The sequence below is a fragment of the Salvia hispanica genome, chromosome 3, assembly GCF_023119035.1.
Source record: "Salvia hispanica cultivar TCC Black 2014 chromosome 3, UniMelb_Shisp_WGS_1.0, whole genome shotgun sequence".
NCBI lineage: Eukaryota > Viridiplantae > Streptophyta > Magnoliopsida > Lamiales > Lamiaceae > Salvia > Salvia hispanica.
The window spans coordinates 48,996,450-49,015,009 of record NC_062967.1 but is presented as its reverse complement, the minus strand read 5'-3'; the positions used below and the strand labels follow the sequence as shown (position 1 = coordinate 49,015,009).

The following is an 18,560-nucleotide window of genomic DNA, read 5'->3' as shown; positions in this document are numbered from 1 at the left end:
CAAAGAATATGTGATGCAATGGGACAAGACAATATGAGGAATGAATTATAAGCTAGCAAATGTTACATATTATAGACAAAAAGTTGAAAGTATTATGTAAATTCCTTGGAACCGTGCCTTGAATCCTTGTTCCATGCATGTAAAAGTAAACAATGAATGATTTTAATTTTATATAAATAAAATCATTTTAATTTTATATAAATAACTAAAAATTAGTAATAAGCTAAGCATCGACACGCATACCATCCGATCGTGGAACACACATTCCAAGAAGATTACATTGGTTTGTCCATATTTAATGAACATAAACATGCATGCACCGCACTTGAATCACTGACGAAGTATTGTTAGGCTATAAATTGTTAAAGAATGTGAATTCCATGATGCGAACAAATTTTACTTTTGACGAATGTTTGTCGTGGAGTGGGGGGAGACGATGAAGAAGTGAAATATAATCTTGCAAATGATACATATTTATAGATATAAAGTATTGAAAATGAATCACTAATGTGACGGTTACAAAATGATAAGGAACAATTATATTTTGTCTAATCACTAATTTGAATAATGTGAGTCAACAAAGTAACTCCTAAAATTGAGTGAGACAAATAATAATCAAAGTAATTGGCAAAATAACTGACAATGTAACGTAAATATACATAAATATAATTTGGCGATAAGTGATAACGATACGATTCTGCATGTAATGACCATCGGAAGGGATTAGTTATTCCATAAATATTTAAATTGATCCCATAACTTATAAATATTCCAAAATAAGGATAAAACTTATAAATATTTTAAAAGAATACCAAAACTCGCCTTTTATATATGTATAGATATAGATAGATTGACTATATATTTCACTATCTTTTCTCATTCACTTTCCTTTAATTTTTTAAAATTTGTGTCAAACTCAAACAAGACTCTCAATGGTGTACGGAGAAAGTAATTTTTAGGGATGGAGGGAACATTAAATTTTTTTTACTATGAAACTGAAATTAGGATTACAAATTAAATTTAGGTTATTAGTATGTAAATCTTTATTAAAATATGGGTCATTTTGTATTTATATTTTACAATTTTAAATATGTTTCTCTTTGCACATATATATTTTCAAAATTTATGAATTAATAATTTTTTTAATTTTCATTAAGTTTTATTTATAAATTTTTTTATTTCTTGGTGATGGCATTTCACTATTTAATTGTATATATTCTTAACTATATATTGTTGGTGTGTGTTTCCAGTTTTTGTATTTTACATATCTAAAGATTTTAATTGATATTTATGAGCTAATTTGAATAAATAATTTTTTAATTTATTTTTTTGGTGCATAATTAGTTGATAATATAACGTGATGTGCATCGCATGGGCGAGACATCATTCATATAAAATTGTAAAGTTCAATTTGCAAACTGTTGGAAGATACCGAGAATAATGGGATTAATTGTAAATTGATCTGTTACCAAAGATAGAATAGGATCCCCATAATCTAGGTTTACCATATATGCATATTCTATGCCTATATAACAATGTAACATATTGTGTGATTATATCAAGAAAATATATGAAACCTTCTCCCAATCTTTTCTACATGGCGTCAGAGCAGAGAAAGATCCGGCTCAGAAAAAATTCATCATAGCCGTGTTCATACCATATCTCGACCAAGAAGCCAAAACCAAATCAGAAAACCAATCCTTACCAGAAAACAATCCCTGCAGAAAAAGATATGTCAGATTCAGAGACAGAAGAAACAAAACCCAAAACCGGATCCTCACGGTTGAAGACTAGCAAGAATGTTACAGTGGCATTCAAATTGAATGGCAAAAACTACCCATTGTGGGTGCGCCTGATGAAAGTTGCAATAGGAAGCAGAGGAGGCTACACACACATCAAAGACGAGCCACCAGAACCAGAGAGCAAGGGCTATGCCGATTGGGAAGAAAATGATCTTGTGGTGTTTTCGTGGATCGTCGACAACATCGAAAACGACATTATCGCCGACTTCGCCCATCACCAAACCTCGAAAGCCATATGGGATAATCTCGCCGTGACCTTCGAAGGCAAGAGGGACCCATACCTCATATACGATCTGGAGGATAAAGCTATCGCACTCAGGCAAGGAAGCTTGGATCTTGAAACTTACTATCGGCGAATCCACGGGCTGTGGATTAGTGTGGATCGATGCCGAAAACAACCCATCGACTGTTGTGACAAGGGAGTCAAGCAATTCAGGGAATTCTCAAATACTTCAAGGCTGATCAAGTTCCTCACGGGGCTGAATCCAGAGTATGACACAATCCGAAGGGATATCCTCAAAGAGGAGCCCTATCCCTCAGTCGAAGAGGCTTACGGGAGGGTCCAGAGGGAGGCAGCTCGATTAAAAATCATGCCACCGGCATCCTCTAAAACCACCGAAGACTCCGGCGTAGGAAGCGCCGATGCATCATCGGGAGAAATTGGCTATGGATTCGGGGCACAGAGAGACCGATTAACCAACAGGAATGGACCACCGCGACCGCCGCCTACCGGAAACAGTCCCCAAACCGGAGGCAAGACCGACAAAGGAAAATTGTGGTGCTCTCATTGCGGCAAGAACAAACATACGAGGGAGACTTGCTTTCTCCGGGTTGGATACCTGGATTGGTGGGATGAACAGCAGAAAGCGAGAGCTCAATCAAGGCTCGCCGCCGTCGGGATTGGCGAAATAGGGCAGAAACAGAACAATGCCCAAATTCAACATCGAGACGGAGGGACGAACCAGCCAAACAGCGTGTCACGCCCAGATAGCACCGGTGGGAGCGGTGGCGGCGGTATCAGAGGGGTTCGAGTCGGAAATTTCGTAGAGAGGGCTGGAGCAGCCGAACCTCAGAATTGGAGTAGCGGCGGCCTTCATTCTGGAGGTAAAGGGTTGATCCTAGATCAAACCCTATGTTTTTGACATATTGCAGAGTAGTCCTCCAGAAATACATGACTTAAATTTGATACCCCAACCTTACAAAATGAAGCCCCCAGATATGCATAATTGTGAAATTACCCCACAGAATATTCAAAGATTCGAATTAAAACCCCAGATTTTAATTCAAAACCGTTTTGCACCCCTGATGAATATTTCCGCTGCTTTTTCTGTGCAAAATACCGATAATATTGATAGGAAGGGTTGGATTTTTGATTGTGGTGCCACAGATACTATGACTCCAGAAAAATCTGATTTTAGTGATTTTGGGGAAGTGACTAAAACCTACATTAGAACTGCAAATGGGGAATTAATTACGGTAGCCGGGACTGGAACCATAGAAATTTCCCCTAACCTCCGACTGTCAAATTGTTTATTTGTTCCTAGCTTGTCCCAGAGACTAATGTCAGTAAGCCATGTGACAAGAGAGTTGAATTGTACACTCCTAATGTATCCAAAATTTTGTATTTTACAGGATATTCGGACGAGGAGGATCGTTGGGCGTGGCACTCAGAACCAAGGACTCTATTACGTGGATGGGGTAGCTCAACATGGCAGTGCGATGCTGGCTCACGGGTCCACGAAAGAGGAGGCTTGGCTGTGGCACAGAAGACTAGGACATCCTTCTCATGGTTATTTCAAACTTTTGTTTCCCGATTTTTCATTGCCTAGAGATTTTTCCTGTGAGACATGTGAATGAGCAAAACTTACTGACAGGGGGAGATATCAGAGGCTGGTCGGGAAACTCATCTATCTTTCACATACCCGCCCAGATATAGCGTACGCTGTAGGAGTTGTCAGCCAGTTCATGCATTCACCGCAGGAAGATCATTGGGAGGCAGTTCTGAGAATTGTTCGATACTTGAAGGGAACAGCAGATCATGGAGTATTGTTTGAAAAACACGGTCACTTAGAAATACATGGGTTCACTGATGCAGATTGGGCTGAAAACTCAAATGATAGAAAATCAACCGCAGGCTACTTCACCTTTGTAGGAGGAAACCTTGTCACTTGGAGAAGTAAGAAACAGAAGGTGGTTGCACTATCAAGTGCAGAAGCAGAATTTCGAGGAATAAGAAGTGGTCTCACTGAGATACTGTGGCTAAAGAGACAATGACGGAACTTGATCTCCACTTATCACAGCCATGCAAGTTATTCTGCGATAACAAGGCTGCGATTAGTATTTCCGAAAACCCGGTTCAACATGATAGAACCAAACATGTGGAAGTCGACCGACATTTTATAAAGGAGAATATTGAGGCGAATATTGTAGAATTGCCGTTTGTCAAGTCAGAAGATCAATTGGCCGATATATTGACCAAAGCTGTGAACTCGAAGTCGTTCAGAGGAGTATTGGACAAGTTAAGTATTGGAAATCCCATCACTTAACTTGAGGGGGAGTGTTGGAAGATACCGAGAATAATGAGATTAATTGTAAATTGATCTGTTACCAAAGATAGAATAGGATCCCCATAATCTAGGTTTACCATATATGCATATTCTATGCCTATATAACAATGTAACATATTGTGTGATTATATCAAGAAAATATATGAAACCTTCTCCCAATCTTTTCTACACAAACTAACAATAAACATTTGCAACAAAATAGATGCCGAACAAAAACTTGGATGCACACGCCCCTTCCGTCTCCCGTCTTCTTCTCCGATCTCACCATGCACGGGAAGTCCAGCTCCGATTACAATGCCCGTAGAGAAGGAGCATTTTTTACTCACCAAAGGGCAGTCGGTTCTACTTTTGTATATATCTCATCTTGTACTACAATACATTCTACATGTACACTACCCCTATAACTTTATACATGTGAAATACATTAATAATACTAAAATACTAATAAAACATCTCCAACTCTACCACCAAGAATGAACACCTCAAAGTTACACACTTCTCTTCGACCACTACTCCTAATGTGTGTAGTCTTATCTTCAAGTTTGGCCACCAAGAAAGGCTGCTGACTATACCATCAAAGAATGCAGTGATATATCACAAACAAAACCATCTCTATCTTCAAGCTTGCCCTCAAGGATTTCCGCTTCCTTGGAGATGAGATCTCCACTCTGTCTTTTTTTCTCAGTCGTCATTGCTCGTTTGGAAGCCTACACTCGAGCTATTGGAGAGAATGGTGGGTTGAGTACAAAAGATGGCACAACTTGTTCCATCTTCTTGACTTTGGACTTCTCTAGCTCTGCTATTGCTTCGACCATGCTCTTGATTTCCTCCTCGGTGGATACCTTGAGCGCATCACATTGAAGTGATGGTTCTCTCCTCTCACGTCCAGAGGGAGAGGCCTCAGTAGCGTGCAGAGTGGCAACACAGATGGAGAATGCTTGCAGGGATGATAATTGAGCATGAAAATCGACTGTGTATTTCCCACCCTCAATCACCCTCATGGAAAATGCCGGTGTATTGTCTTTTCTTCCCTGAGAGAGTAGGTAAAGCAGAAGTTCTTAAGGATCTATAGCAATTTGAGTAAAGTAATGATTTTTATATGCAATGGGAACATAAATGAAAGGACTCATGCTCATGTATGCCCAACGGGAAACGTAACATTCAATATTGAAGTATCAACAATGGATCCATGGCAGAGCCACATCAACTACGAATAGTGACAAACCGTGTGATGTTAAATAAAGACGAGGTAGTTACCTGAACAAAGAGCTCAGTCTGATGCTCCTCTGCAATCTTGTTTGTGAAAACACTGAGAGGGCAGGTCATGTCCCAGCCACCACAGTCACATCCGCCACCCAACCTCCACCTATCGAGTAATGGTGAAGGGCCACAACTTCCATTGGCAGGCAAACTGTGGTTTCCAGCTGGTATCACTACGTGCATATTTCCCGGACTTGAAGTATCAGAAACGCCTTCTTTTGCTTTTCCAAGCCGACAGTGATCTAGCAAGTAGGGAGTCGTCGTATCAATCTTCTTATCTCCACTCTTAAATTTGAGGCTCTCTCTCTTCTCCAATGGGACCTGCATAACAATGGCTGCAATTTCTAGCTCCGGGGGTAATGTAGCTGCTGCAGAGGACACAAATTGACCAGTGCAACCAGTGCTTTTCCTTGAATGTAAAACATCGTATAACACAAACTCTGTCATCATGGAATCGTTCGATTCCCCTGCACCTGCAAACTCTGTATGCAGGCGACATGAAACATGCATCCATCCAACCATAGATGATTCTCTGTTGCATTCCTTAAGCCCCCATCCACTAGTACCACGCTTTCTTTTATTAGGAAGCATATGAAAAGTGTAAACCCAAGTTGAAGCATTTCCAACTTTCCATATCTTTGCCACATAAACATCTTCGGGGGACTTAACTGAAAACTGGAAAAAGGGCGTTCCGTGCTTACTTCCCGTCTTGAGAAGGCCGTGTAGGTGTGCTGGAGAACACTGTGGGGCTGAATTATGGTTTTCTTTCTCCTCGTATTGATGATTGTGTTCCACATGGTGTGGCTTCTCTAATATGCCACTCAACGTTGATCTACCACTCGTTACTTCTCCATGTAAGTCATTGTAATTACTCAATGGACTTCTGCGAGACATGGACTTAACAAAAGGGTCGAGCATATTCTTAACATGACTAAACCTGCCCCTCAAACTGCTGCTGGATCTTGAGCTATCACGCCCCGTATTGGCAAGTGAATGGGGCGAACCAAATCTTGCAGATAACGACCTGGCCAAACTGAAAGATAGATCTTTTGCTTGAAGACTACTAGCTTCTTCTGTAGCAGCAGCATCGAACTCCAGAGTGATGGAAGAATCATCACATATGCCATTTCCATAACCAGAAGCCGTACTTTGTTCTGAGAAAGACATCACAGAGCTATCTTCATCCGAATTGCACAATGAATCAATGATTCCTATTGGGAATGCGGATGCAGTTCGTGGAGAGAACTCAATCTTCTTCCTCCCAACAGCAGCACCCCTTTCCTGAACCAGACTAGTCTCTCTGGAACTTTGATACACCGATTCTCTCTTCAGTACTTCACCACCTTCTCGACTAATACCCTGGAACAAGACATCTCTACAGGACCCACTATAGCAGTCACCAAAATCAGTCTCAAACTCTCCAGTGAGGCTTGGTGTCTCATTTCCAAATCCGGGCTTTCCACTTGGTTTTCTACTCACCCCACACGAACGAGGCCTAGGAACTGGTAGCACGGTTGTGGGACTACCATCTAGAAGACAGTACTTGTCGAAGTCTAAGTCCATGACTCAATTTAGCATCACTGATAGATAGGCCTCCTGAACACAAAACATACAGATCAGAAATTGCATAAAATTATGAGTATTTCTTTTCTTTTCTTGAGGAAAAGCAAAAATTTCAAGATTATTTGAGAAGCAAACATAAAAAGGTACTACTGCAAATTCTTGTCAGAATGACAAGAATGAAGACAACACATCAACCATACAAACAAGAATCACAAAATGGACTCAAACTCAAACTCAATTCTCAAAACAAAAGGCGAAATTTAGATATCAAGTAGCATAAAAATAACAGAGAAACAGTAATGGAATTTCATACCCATATCTTCAAGATATTTGCAGCTATCAACTACTAATAAACTGGAAGAACAGAGAAAAAAGAATTCTTTTCTGCATTTATGAGGCGCAATCAAGATCTTATACCACAATGCCAACAAATTATGGACCCTACTGCTAATTCGAAAACAATCAACCATCCAATTGTTCATCCCAATTGAATACAGATGAATACGAATTCCCAACAGATAAGCAATCTAACAATCATAACAAGTGCCTAATCCGGGCCGGGCCATATTGCAATCAATAAAATAACACAAATGACACACATCATTACAAAGACAGCATTTTTACACACTTGCACTCCAAGACAAGATAAAAGGTGCAGTTACCGCAGAAAACAGCCTTACCCCACTTTAGAATTCACAGAAGTGAAGCAAAAGAAAGAACCCCACGAAAAAAATTTGCAGAACCAATGCAATCATTTGCTATTTCTCTTGAGCTCAAAGCCTGGTTTGGTAAAACCCAATGTCACTGCCAATCAAGAAAATCCAAAATTCCATAACCAATTCTCGGGATAAGCGTAGAATTAGAAAACTAAAATAGAATCAGTTTTTAGATTATTTTTTCTTGTTTTCCTACTTGGAGAGACAAAGAAAAGAAGTGTGGAATGAGAAAAAAGAGAAAAACATTGAGGACCAACCCACCATATAAAGTTAAATAACATGCATGCCAAAAAAATCATTCTTATTAACAAAAAAAATAATTTTTTTGTTTTAATAATTACTACTATTTCTTGTTGAGACAAATGATCCTTAGTAATAACCTTATTCCCAAGAACAGTAGGAGATGGAGCAGCCAGCCATGCTAAATTTCTCTCTCTCTGGATAAAAAAATAGAGCTTCTTTGACTCGTCATACGATTCTGTTCACCATGCTCACTGTGTGTGTGTTATGTGTGTGCGACCAACTTTTTGGCGTTTGCTTTTTGGGGGCTCCTGATTATAGGCAGTGGTGGAATGCTTCAAAGACGGAAATGCCCCTCACTGATGCTTCTTTCTTGTCTTTGTTGGGGGCAATTCGGGGATCTTTAAAGAGACAGGTGGAGAATCATTATTGAGGGAAATTGCATTCTAAAATTAGAGGAATGAGATAATAGAGAATACTTATAGATAAAGTGAGATAAGAGAGAAATAAAGATCGTAAAATGTACTAAATGGAAATGACACAAAAACTGAAAATAGTGAAAAAAATACTTCAAATGTAACTATATCAACAAAGATTTGTAGTGATATTCATTTCAATTGTCATGATGTATCGCAAAAGAATTCGTGCGTTCAGTATAGAAAACTTTATACTACTTCTGTTATTGATGATTAGTTCGGAATTTTTCGTTGTTTATTCAAAGAGGAAATTCATGAAGTGCGTCCATTTTGTTTGATATTTATTCATCATAAAACTGACTTTTTTTTTTCTGTTCTTAAAAAGTTAGTGCTTACTATTTCTAATCGAACTTTTGTTTTATTTGGTCTACTCTAAAAATGTTTGCCATTAACATGTATATTCAAGCTAGCATAATTATTAAGTAATAGTAGCATATAGTATTATTATGTGAGCCCATTGTCTTAATATATGCTGATATTTAGTTTTTTTTTTTGTTTTATCTATTTAATTTGATTCTAATTATATCTTAAAAATAATTATTTACATATAAGAGCGTAATCAACAATCCCATAAAAATATTATAATTATAAATAAATAAAAAATTTGTCATTACATGGACCTATTTATGTTTCATATATTCCATAAAATTAAGCTTACTGTCCGTTATAACACAAATCTGTATAGAATATTAAATATTCAATTTTGATACAAAATAATATTATTCTCAATATAATCCAACTTCCTCATTGTGTTTAACTGAGTTTTTATGAAATTAAGTCTCAAACATGTTGGATATGAGGCTGCCATCTTTATACAATTAAGTTTCGTCAAAATAATAGTATTTGGACCTTTTTCTCTTTGTGTTTATGTTGTAGTTATCGAATTTGGCGTTCTACTAAACGAAGCTCACATACATACGTAATACACGTAAACTGATTACTGTAAATCTTTAAATTTCAATTTAATTTAATAATATCAGTATGTGCAAAGTAATAAGTGCATGATAAATAAACGATTCGATTTAGGTGTGTATATTAATATATATATTTATTGTCGCCGCAGTTGCACACTTATATCAGTTTGGAAATAATAATAATAGTATAAAGATCAAATAGAAAATTTGAATTTGAATTCTACCTTTGCAAGCATAAGGTTTTTGAATCCTTGCACGCAGTATTTAAGTAGGCACTAAGGCAATTCGGATGGGAGTAATTAATAATTTCAACTACCACCAAGTTTTTAGAAATAAAAATAAAAGAACTAAGATGATACAAGTAGTTTCTCAGTAGCATTTGTTGGTTTGGTATAATTATAGAAGTAATATGTCGAGAAACAAAATTTTGAACTAGAGTATATTAATGTTAGGGCATCAGCAGCGCAGCGTGGAAAAATAGTTAGACAGGATGTCACGTTGGAGATGTTTATCGCGCAGTTTTAGTACGTGATGGCGTGCGTTTCTGATCGAATTTTTGATATTTTTTTTATTATTTATTCATAAATTATACTCCTAAATAACTGAAAATGACCAAATAATACTATGCGTTCTAGATGACCATAAGAATAAATTATCGATTGTTTATTATGAGTATGAAATTATGAATACATGCACATATCTTATCCCATTCTTTTTTTTTTTAACCCACATTCCATCTTCTTTTATTAAATCATATCGCATCTTATCTCACTCTTGTCTTTTCTTTTCTTTTCTTTCTCTTATTAATCCATATTATTTCATCTTATCCCATGTTGGTGTATTCTTTCTTTTAGTAATTTTTATTACATCTTATCCCATGCCTATTAATTCATATCACTACATCTTAGCACATGCCTAACAATTTTCTTTCATTCGTTATCTCATTCCTTTATTTTCTTTCTTTACTAATCCATATTACTATTACATCTAATCTCATTCCTTCCTTTTCTTTCTTTTATTAATTCATATTACTACATCTTATCTCATGGCTAACAATTTTCTTTACTTTCTTTCTTGTATTAATCCATATTACATCTATTTCATGCTTACTAAAATGGATCCTTAAAATATTTAGGCCTTCGAAATTCAGGTCTATATATTTCATTAGCAATTCTCACGTATCGACACAGAACATCGATAGAGAAAATTTAGGCCTTCGAAAATTTGAACTTCTCACATAACATTATTAGATGATACTATACGATATTGATGATGTTGTCATCCACATGTACATATTCAATCTTTAACTGAGTCTTAATTTATAACTCATGGAAATTTTATTCATTTTCTATATAACTTAAATTTTTACCCTTGGAAAGTAAATTTAAAATTAATTTGCTAAATTCCTAAGATCCCAGTACTTTTAAATTTTTTTCTAGACTTGATTTTTGCATTCATATTGCTAGTTGGCAAATACATCATAGTAATATGTTTTAAAAGTTTGCAAGTAACGAACTGAGTATAGTATATCTTCTTGTCATAAATAAACTATCTACATTACAGCACCTTACATTTATAACTTACGAGATGTATTACTTCTTTATGTAATACATTTAATTAGTCAATAATTCCTACTCAAATAAGAGTAATTACTTCAACAACCCAGAACCTTTTCTTGGATGAATGATCATTGTTCCTGAAGTTTTAGGTTTCAAATTTAAGCAATTATTCAATTATTGTTGTGATTAATGTGTCTGCAGAGTTTGGACGAGGAAGCTTAATTTGTATGTTACAAAGCTCGATTTAAAATTTTCTTACCCAAGAAATGGGTATGAATGTGTAAAATAATAGTAGTACGTTGTATATTAAATTGTTGAAGATGACAAATGTTGAAACGAAAACAATGAGGTTGGGGTTTTGCAACCCTGTTGTGAATCTACTGCAGTGACTTGGTTATTGGGTCAATTCAATAAGGCAAAACTCTAATCTAACCTAAAATTATCGGGGTTTTATCAGTTTCTAACTTATTAAATTCATGCTTGTTCGTGTCAGGTAATGTGTTATGTCGAAAATTGTGTGTCCTACCGTTAATGTTAGTAAGTAAATAGTACTATTTAGTTGGACACAGCATGATAACGACCAAAACATTACACGATTAAAACCTAATGTTACACGATAAAATATGACACAATTAAAACTTGTTATAACATGATTACCATATTATCACGATTTAAATCTAAATAATAAAATTAAAGTATAATATTTTCTAAGTAATAAAAATAATTAAAATAGTTAATAATTTTAGTATTTCTTAATGAATAACCCGAACCAAACCCAAAGTCATTGGGTTTTTATTGGGTCGACCCAATAAAGACTCACACTCAGTAAGACTTGACTCAAGGTCATTAACTTTGTGTATGTTTGTGTCGTGCCAAAAATTGTCAGCAATTTGAACCCCCAACATTTTTTTGACCCAATAAAGCATGAATCAAACTTATTAACCTCGCGTGTGTTTGTGTTGCATCAAAAATTATCTGCAATTTGAACAATTTAGCCTTTTATTTATTTATTTATTGGTTTGATCACAGGTGTACCGAACCCATCTTCGGCGGAATCCGACTAATTCTGCTCGACCGGGTTTGCGGATTAAGGACGACAGTCTCCCAGTAGGTGGTGGGGTTTAAGACCACCCCCATCGGTGACTATGAGATGGGGGTGGAGCATATAAGACAAAATAGGAAGTATTAAAAATAAAGCAAAAATAAAATTATCCAACCCAACCCCCATTTTCAAGGCTTGTCAGCCGGCCCATACAAAAGTGAAGGCCAAATGACACATGTCGAATTTTCATTGGTTTCCTGTATTATTATTTTTACTTTTCTTATTTACTACTATTAATTATTGATTATCACTATTTTATTTAATAATGTACATGTCTTAGAATTGTAATCTATAAATATGAAATCTAAATACTTTTGAATATGTTGAATATTGTGAATTTATGAAATTTTTATTACTTTAAGTGATTAATTTTAATTTATTTAATTACTATTATTTTTGTCTTTATATATCATTTCAAAACTCATGTGAATTATTCTTCCAAACATTCATGTCAGCCCCTTTTCTGAAAAATTCACTTGAACTAGTTCATTTTATTTATGATTAATTGTTATTTTTTTTTATTATTTCTTTATTATTTGCTACTTTTTTATTGTGCTTCATTTTTTCTATATATATCCCACTAAGCATGCAAAACTCTTCACAAACAAATAACTTTCTTTTTATTCTTGTTTTGATATGTACTAATGTTTATCTTGTTTAAGCTAGTTTTTTTTTTCTACTCTTCATTTGTATTTTAGTTTGTTTATTTCTATTATCATATTGTATTTTTTAATGTGTGTAATTTATTATTATATTGTGCTTTAATTATTTGAATATCTAATATTTTCTGTTTTAAATTTGAATCATATACTTTTTTATTATAATTTGTAGACATTATTTAATATATTTAAATTAATTATAAATCAAAATATTAATATAAAATATATGAAAATGAAAATATTGGGTTGGGTTGGATTGGGGTCACTGATGGAAGTAAAAAAGTTGATGGGGTTGAATTGAGTGAAGGTTGTGTATGTGAAGGATAGAGAAATGAATATTTTATTAAAAAGTTGATTGGGGTTGGGTTGGATGAGTGTCACGGATGGAGATAATCTAACCTGTGACCTCAAGGCTCAAAGTCACCATAGCTCCGCACTGCCAAGCAGTGACGGAACCAGAAAATAAAATAAGCCGGTGCTGAAATTTTTTTTTACAAAATACTAATAATAATAATAATTATTATTATTATAATAATTATAATTTTATTATTATTATTTTAATTAATTAATACTCCATCTGTCCGCCATTAGGAGTCCCGGTTTAATTTTACATAAATAGTAGGTACACCTCACTTTCCACTAACTCATTGCACTCACATTTTATTATAAAACTAATATATATAAAAATGAGTTTCACATTCCACAATCTTTTCTCAAGCACTTCCCTTTATATTTTTTCTTAAAACTTATGCTGAACTTAAATGAGACTCCTAATAACGAACGAAGAGAATATTATTTAATTTTAAGATTACGAGGATAGTTAGATTTGAAAAAAAGAGATCAGTATGTGTTGATAGGGAGACGATCAAAGTATAACTAATATTAAGTGCATAACTAGAGAATAAATCTCAGCTATTTGATCAAAACAATCTAGTTCACTATATGGGCGTTTTAGTTCTCTGTAATGGCGTTTTGATTAACTCTTTCGTGTAGTGAACTAAGTCACTCTTATAGTGAACTAAATCGCTTTTATAGTGAACTAAATTTGTGTTCTCTATTTAAGTAGTAGTTTTCCTAGATCACTACTCCCTATATAACTGATAATTCATTCCCCGTTTTTTTTATTGTTCAAAAAATTCTATGTTCGCATATTTGGTTGAGATATTTGCAATTTGCTTTTTTCTCATGAGTACGATATTAGTAGTATATTCTGATTTCATGGAGTAATAAATTATTATCCAAAATATTTCAATTGGAGTAAATATGAAGTGGAGTACTCTTACTATTTAATTTATTATTACTCTATAAAAAGTTAAAATAGCATACATTGTCAGACATCAATTCCAAATTTCAATCGTCTCTTTCTCTTTCTCTTTCTCTTTCTTGTTCTCTATATCTATTCTATCATAATTTTTACACAGCGACTCTTTATTTCTTCTCCCCCGTCTCAACTGTTACGGGTACGGGTACTGTCTTCAATTTCCGCCCCAATCACGCAATAATTATACAGTATCCGGCGCCGGCAAGCCCCCGCTAGAGCGGGGGCTTATCCCTTACTAGTTCTGTCACTGCTGCCAAGTGCGCTACAACCTGTTAGGTGCGTGGCCCTTTTATTATATGCATATTGTATTCATAAATTTAGTGACGGGCCACCAGGTCTGAGGCCCATTATGGTCCTCCAATTGTTTTTTCGAATTTTGTACATTCATCTTTGAAAATAGTAACAGCGGTTGATTTAAGTTTTGCTTTGCTATTATCATTATGGTCTAGAAATTTAAAATCTTAGTAGTACATTTTTTGTTTCTGTGTTTCAAAATTTTGCAACGTTTTTGTACATTTTATTTGATTTATAACTTACAGCAGTTTTTCGTATTTTACAAATGTTTTATTTACTATATTGTACTAGCTCCTATTTCTGTTTCGTACTATTTTCTATAATTACTTACAGCGGTTTATAATTTCTGTTTCGTACTATTTTCTATAATTTCTTACCTGTTTATAATTTCTGTTTCGTACTATTTTCTATATTTATCTATATCACATTTTTTGTTTCAATGAAAATTTCGTCAGAATTATTATTCTTCATAAATTTATGGTATGTGGTGAAAGCTTCAGTTTAAAATTTTCTCCAAATTATCCTTCAACTATATACTATAATACGGTATTTAATGTATAAGATTTTGAGCCAATTGATCTTACTGCAAAAACTAGGTTTTGATAAATAAGAGCATCTCCAACAAGGAAGGGTAAATAAAAGAGGTATATCATTTATATACCTCTTCAAAAGTGAAATATACACTTCCAAAAAGAAACATACTCCAAAGGAAAAAAAGTATATAGAAAGGTAAATGATTTTTGAAACATAAAATAATAGTGCAAAATGCATTAAAAAAACATAAAGTGTGATACCTTCTCAAATACCTTATCCCTTGGAGAATGGTTTTTCATGAAAAGAAGGCAAATATGGTAGTTATATAATTTCACCTCTCCATTGATGGAGAGGTAAAGATGCCTCTTCAAAATGGAAAAAGGTATAATACCTCTCCATTTACCTCTTCCATTAGAGAATAATTTTTCTTGAAAAAAAGGTAAATATAGCAGTTATATAACTTTACCTCTCCATTTACCTCTTCCCTTGGAGATGTTCTAAAACGTGGCCAACAAATAATTGAAATTGCAATCGATCTCTTAAATTATCATATATAGTACGTATTAGTTAAACAATTGATCAATCTTAACAAAAGATAACAAAAGATTGATAGTAATGATTGTAATATTAAACAAATGTGAGTTTCAAATGATCTTAATTAAATTTAATTGTGAGGTTTGAATCGTTTGATAGTTAAATTGTGCAAGGAAGAACCAGAAACGATTAAGCACCTCTTCTTTTGCTGCAAGCGATCTAGCATCTTTTGATATTTTCGCTGCAACTGTTGGGGCCTTTCCTTTTGCCTTCCTAAAGAACCAAAGACATGCTTACTTTCATGGCTCGGTACCCTCTTCAAAAGATCTGGCATGAAGATGTGGATGTCCTTGTTTTATGTTATTGCATGGTCGATTTGGGATATTAGAAACAAAATAGCTTTTCAGAACTTCAACCAAATTGGGACTTCGAGAAGAGACGTCTTTTATGGCGAATGGGAATTTGGATTAAAGGTTGGTGCCCGAATTTCCCCTTTGCGCCAGGTCTAGTGATGGATAGCTTGGATGAGATTAGGAGCTGGATGAGGGCACGAAACACACGATAAGGTTTGCTCGTGGGTTTGCGATGGCAGGTAGACCTTTTGCTTCGGGTTAGTGTCTATTTTGGCTGCGAGGGCCTTGATGTTGTTATTTGTGGCTTTTCTTTTGTTGTTATAGCTTTGTTGGGGCTCTTTTGATTTCTGTGTCCCAATGCTCGCCCTTCAGATGGCTTGAGCATTTTTCTATTTATATAAAAGAAAAAAACTAAATTGACGTATAAAATTAATGAAGATAGAAAATAAATATTCTTCTTACGACTAATTAAGCGATCATCGTTGGAAAAGAGTCAAAAGACCACAATAATACACTAAAACCTCCTTACTTGATTTAATTCTTACTAAAAATATACACAAAACAATTAATTAATAAATTTAAAAGAATTCCGCATCATATATGGATGACATTTTTGGAAAGCAGCTCCCTCCAAGTAAGGGTATAATAAGCGTCAATAATATATATCCACTCCGAATTCAAATAGGAAACATGCATTGCGTTCTAAACTTCGATCTATAAATATAACATCATAGTCTTTCTGTATAGCTAGATCGCATTGTTAAGAGTAGATGGAGACACTGCCGTCGGAATTGGTGTTGGAGATTCTTTGCCGAACATGCTTGGGAAGTTTGGAAGATTGCAAATCAGTTTGCAAGAACTGGAAAGAAATAATACACGAGCCGAATTTCATCCATCTTCACGCGGAAAGAAGCAATTCCATCTTCGGCTATCTCATCCAAGGCTCGAACGACCACAGCAAACACCCTTGGGCCTTCGTCTCCGCCTTCTCCGCCTCCATCAAATTACCAACGTGGCCTTCCGACGACATCAAAATCCTGGCCTCGTGCGACCAAGGCATTCTCATCTGCGAGAGACGAGTCCGCTTCAACACGCGCCTCTACGCATGCTAGCCCGCCACGGGGCAGTGGCAAGCCCTCCCCAACCCCAAGCTCCGCTACGAAACCGTCTCCATGGCCGTCGTCGTCCTCCGCTCCCACCCCCTGCGCTACCTCATCGCCCGATTGTACTGCACGGAGATGCAGGACCACTGCGAGATCTTCGATTCGAAGAGTTGGAGATGGAAAAGGATGGACTACTCCCGCGCCCTTCCATACGGAGACAACGTCACCGCTTTCGATCCTCCCGTCACGACATCCGGCCGATTCGTGCACTGGCTGACGTGGAGCAATAAGGTGGTGACGCTGGACGTTAAGCGGAGGTGTTTTGTTGAGCCGTGGAGGCTGCCGGAGAGAGTGAGGTATGATGAGAAGAGGCTGGTGGAGTATAAGGGGGGATTAGGGTTGATGTATCGAGGGAAGGATGCCGAGGAGATGGAGCTGTGGGCCGATCGGGAGAAGAAGATGGTTGTACGTGTGAAAGCTGATTTGGATTATCCCATCTTCGAGCACTTTTGCAACAACGACGTCGTTTTCGTGACTACTGCGGATGCGGAAGGAGGCGCCTTCTATAATCTATCAGATTCTAGTGTTACTAAAGTGCAACTGCCTTCCCACCTTCGAAGTCCGTACAGATTTCACCAACGAGTATTTCCGTTCAAATCCGATGTCAGCACCGTTCATCTCAAACCTCTCTCCACAACAAAAACCACATAACTTCCCTTGTATTTTTTATTTTTATTTTTGTTTTACTCTTCTTTTTGTATGTAGTAGTTTTAATTTTATCATGGTGTTGTAAATTTTATGTTTATAATCTTCGCAGATTGATGGAGAGTTTTATAGTATGAATAATCTCAGCTTTTAATGTGTAGGGGTACATATCAAATAATTGAATAACACGCAAACTATTATATTTTGATTTTCTTTTAAATTTTAATGTTGGTCATTTTAAAATATAAAACAAAATTACATACTAATATCTAATATATTTTCTACAAATTTTCATTTTATCCCAGCAAAATTTAACCCTTCCAAATCCAAAATCCTAGACTAAAGATTTAACTTGATTTTATCACCAATAAAATCCAAGACTAAAGAATTAACTTGATTTAAAACCAATTTACTCTCGTCAAATTATCAATTAGAGAAAGGGCATTCTTTCTATATTGAAGCAATTTGTTATCTTTTATCTCATACTACTCTCTCGATACATAATCAAATCTTTTGAAAAAAAAAATTCATATCAAATTCGAAGTGCCATGCTATTAGAGCATCTCCAATGCTATTAGGTCAGCCATAGGCTAGCCACTCTCTCTGCCTGCCACATCAACAACACTAAAAATCCACCTGCCACATCAAATTTAGGCCAGCCGCAAAAAAAATAATTAAAAATATACTACATTTACGGAATTAAAATTACGATTAAATTACGGAATTAAATTTACGAGACATATACGGAAAAATTCATTAATTGCATTTAAAAAGGTACATAGATAAAAAAAAATTACATTTAAAAGGGTACATAATAAAGAAAAAATCTATCGCCGTGCAGTCCTCCGTGCCCACAAC

The 18,560-nt window shown here is 35.5% G+C and overlaps 2 protein-coding genes across 5 annotated transcripts; one reads left to right on the top strand and one right to left on the bottom strand.

The window, feature by feature from the left end:
* Positions 1-1,446: 1,446 nt before the first annotated feature.
* Positions 1,447-8,415, bottom strand: LOC125210894. Of its 4 annotated transcripts, none has more exons than XR_007174423.1 (4): positions 7,506-7,718; positions 5,627-7,225; positions 4,519-5,400; positions 1,447-1,577 (listed from the first exon to the last, which is right to left on the bottom strand). XR_007174423.1 is itself a non-coding variant. In XM_048110524.1 (4 exons), the coding sequence occupies exons 3-4, from the start codon at positions 7,190-7,192 to the stop codon at positions 5,077-5,079; spliced, it is 1,890 nt and encodes a 629-aa protein (XP_047966481.1). In that variant the 5' UTR covers positions 7,193-7,225; positions 7,873-7,996; positions 8,289-8,415; the 3' UTR covers positions 4,472-5,076. The 4 variants fall into 4 exon arrangements, 3 of the variants coding, with proteins under 3 accessions (XP_047966481.1, XP_047966480.1, XP_047966479.1); XM_048110524.1 differs by lacking the exons at positions 1,447-1,577; positions 7,506-7,718 and adding exons at positions 7,873-7,996; positions 8,289-8,415 and having other exon boundaries at positions 4,472-5,400; XM_048110523.1 differs by lacking the exons at positions 1,447-1,577; positions 7,506-7,718 and adding an exon at positions 7,873-8,120 and having other exon boundaries at positions 4,472-5,400.
* An 8,651-nt stretch (positions 8,416-17,066) lies between these two features.
* LOC125210392 lies at positions 17,067-17,708 on the top strand. Its single transcript, XM_048109951.1, has one exon. It carries the CDS (start codon positions 17,067-17,069, stop codon positions 17,706-17,708), a length of 642 nt encoding a protein of 213 aa, XP_047965908.1.
* Positions 17,709-18,560: the final 852 nt, after the last annotated feature.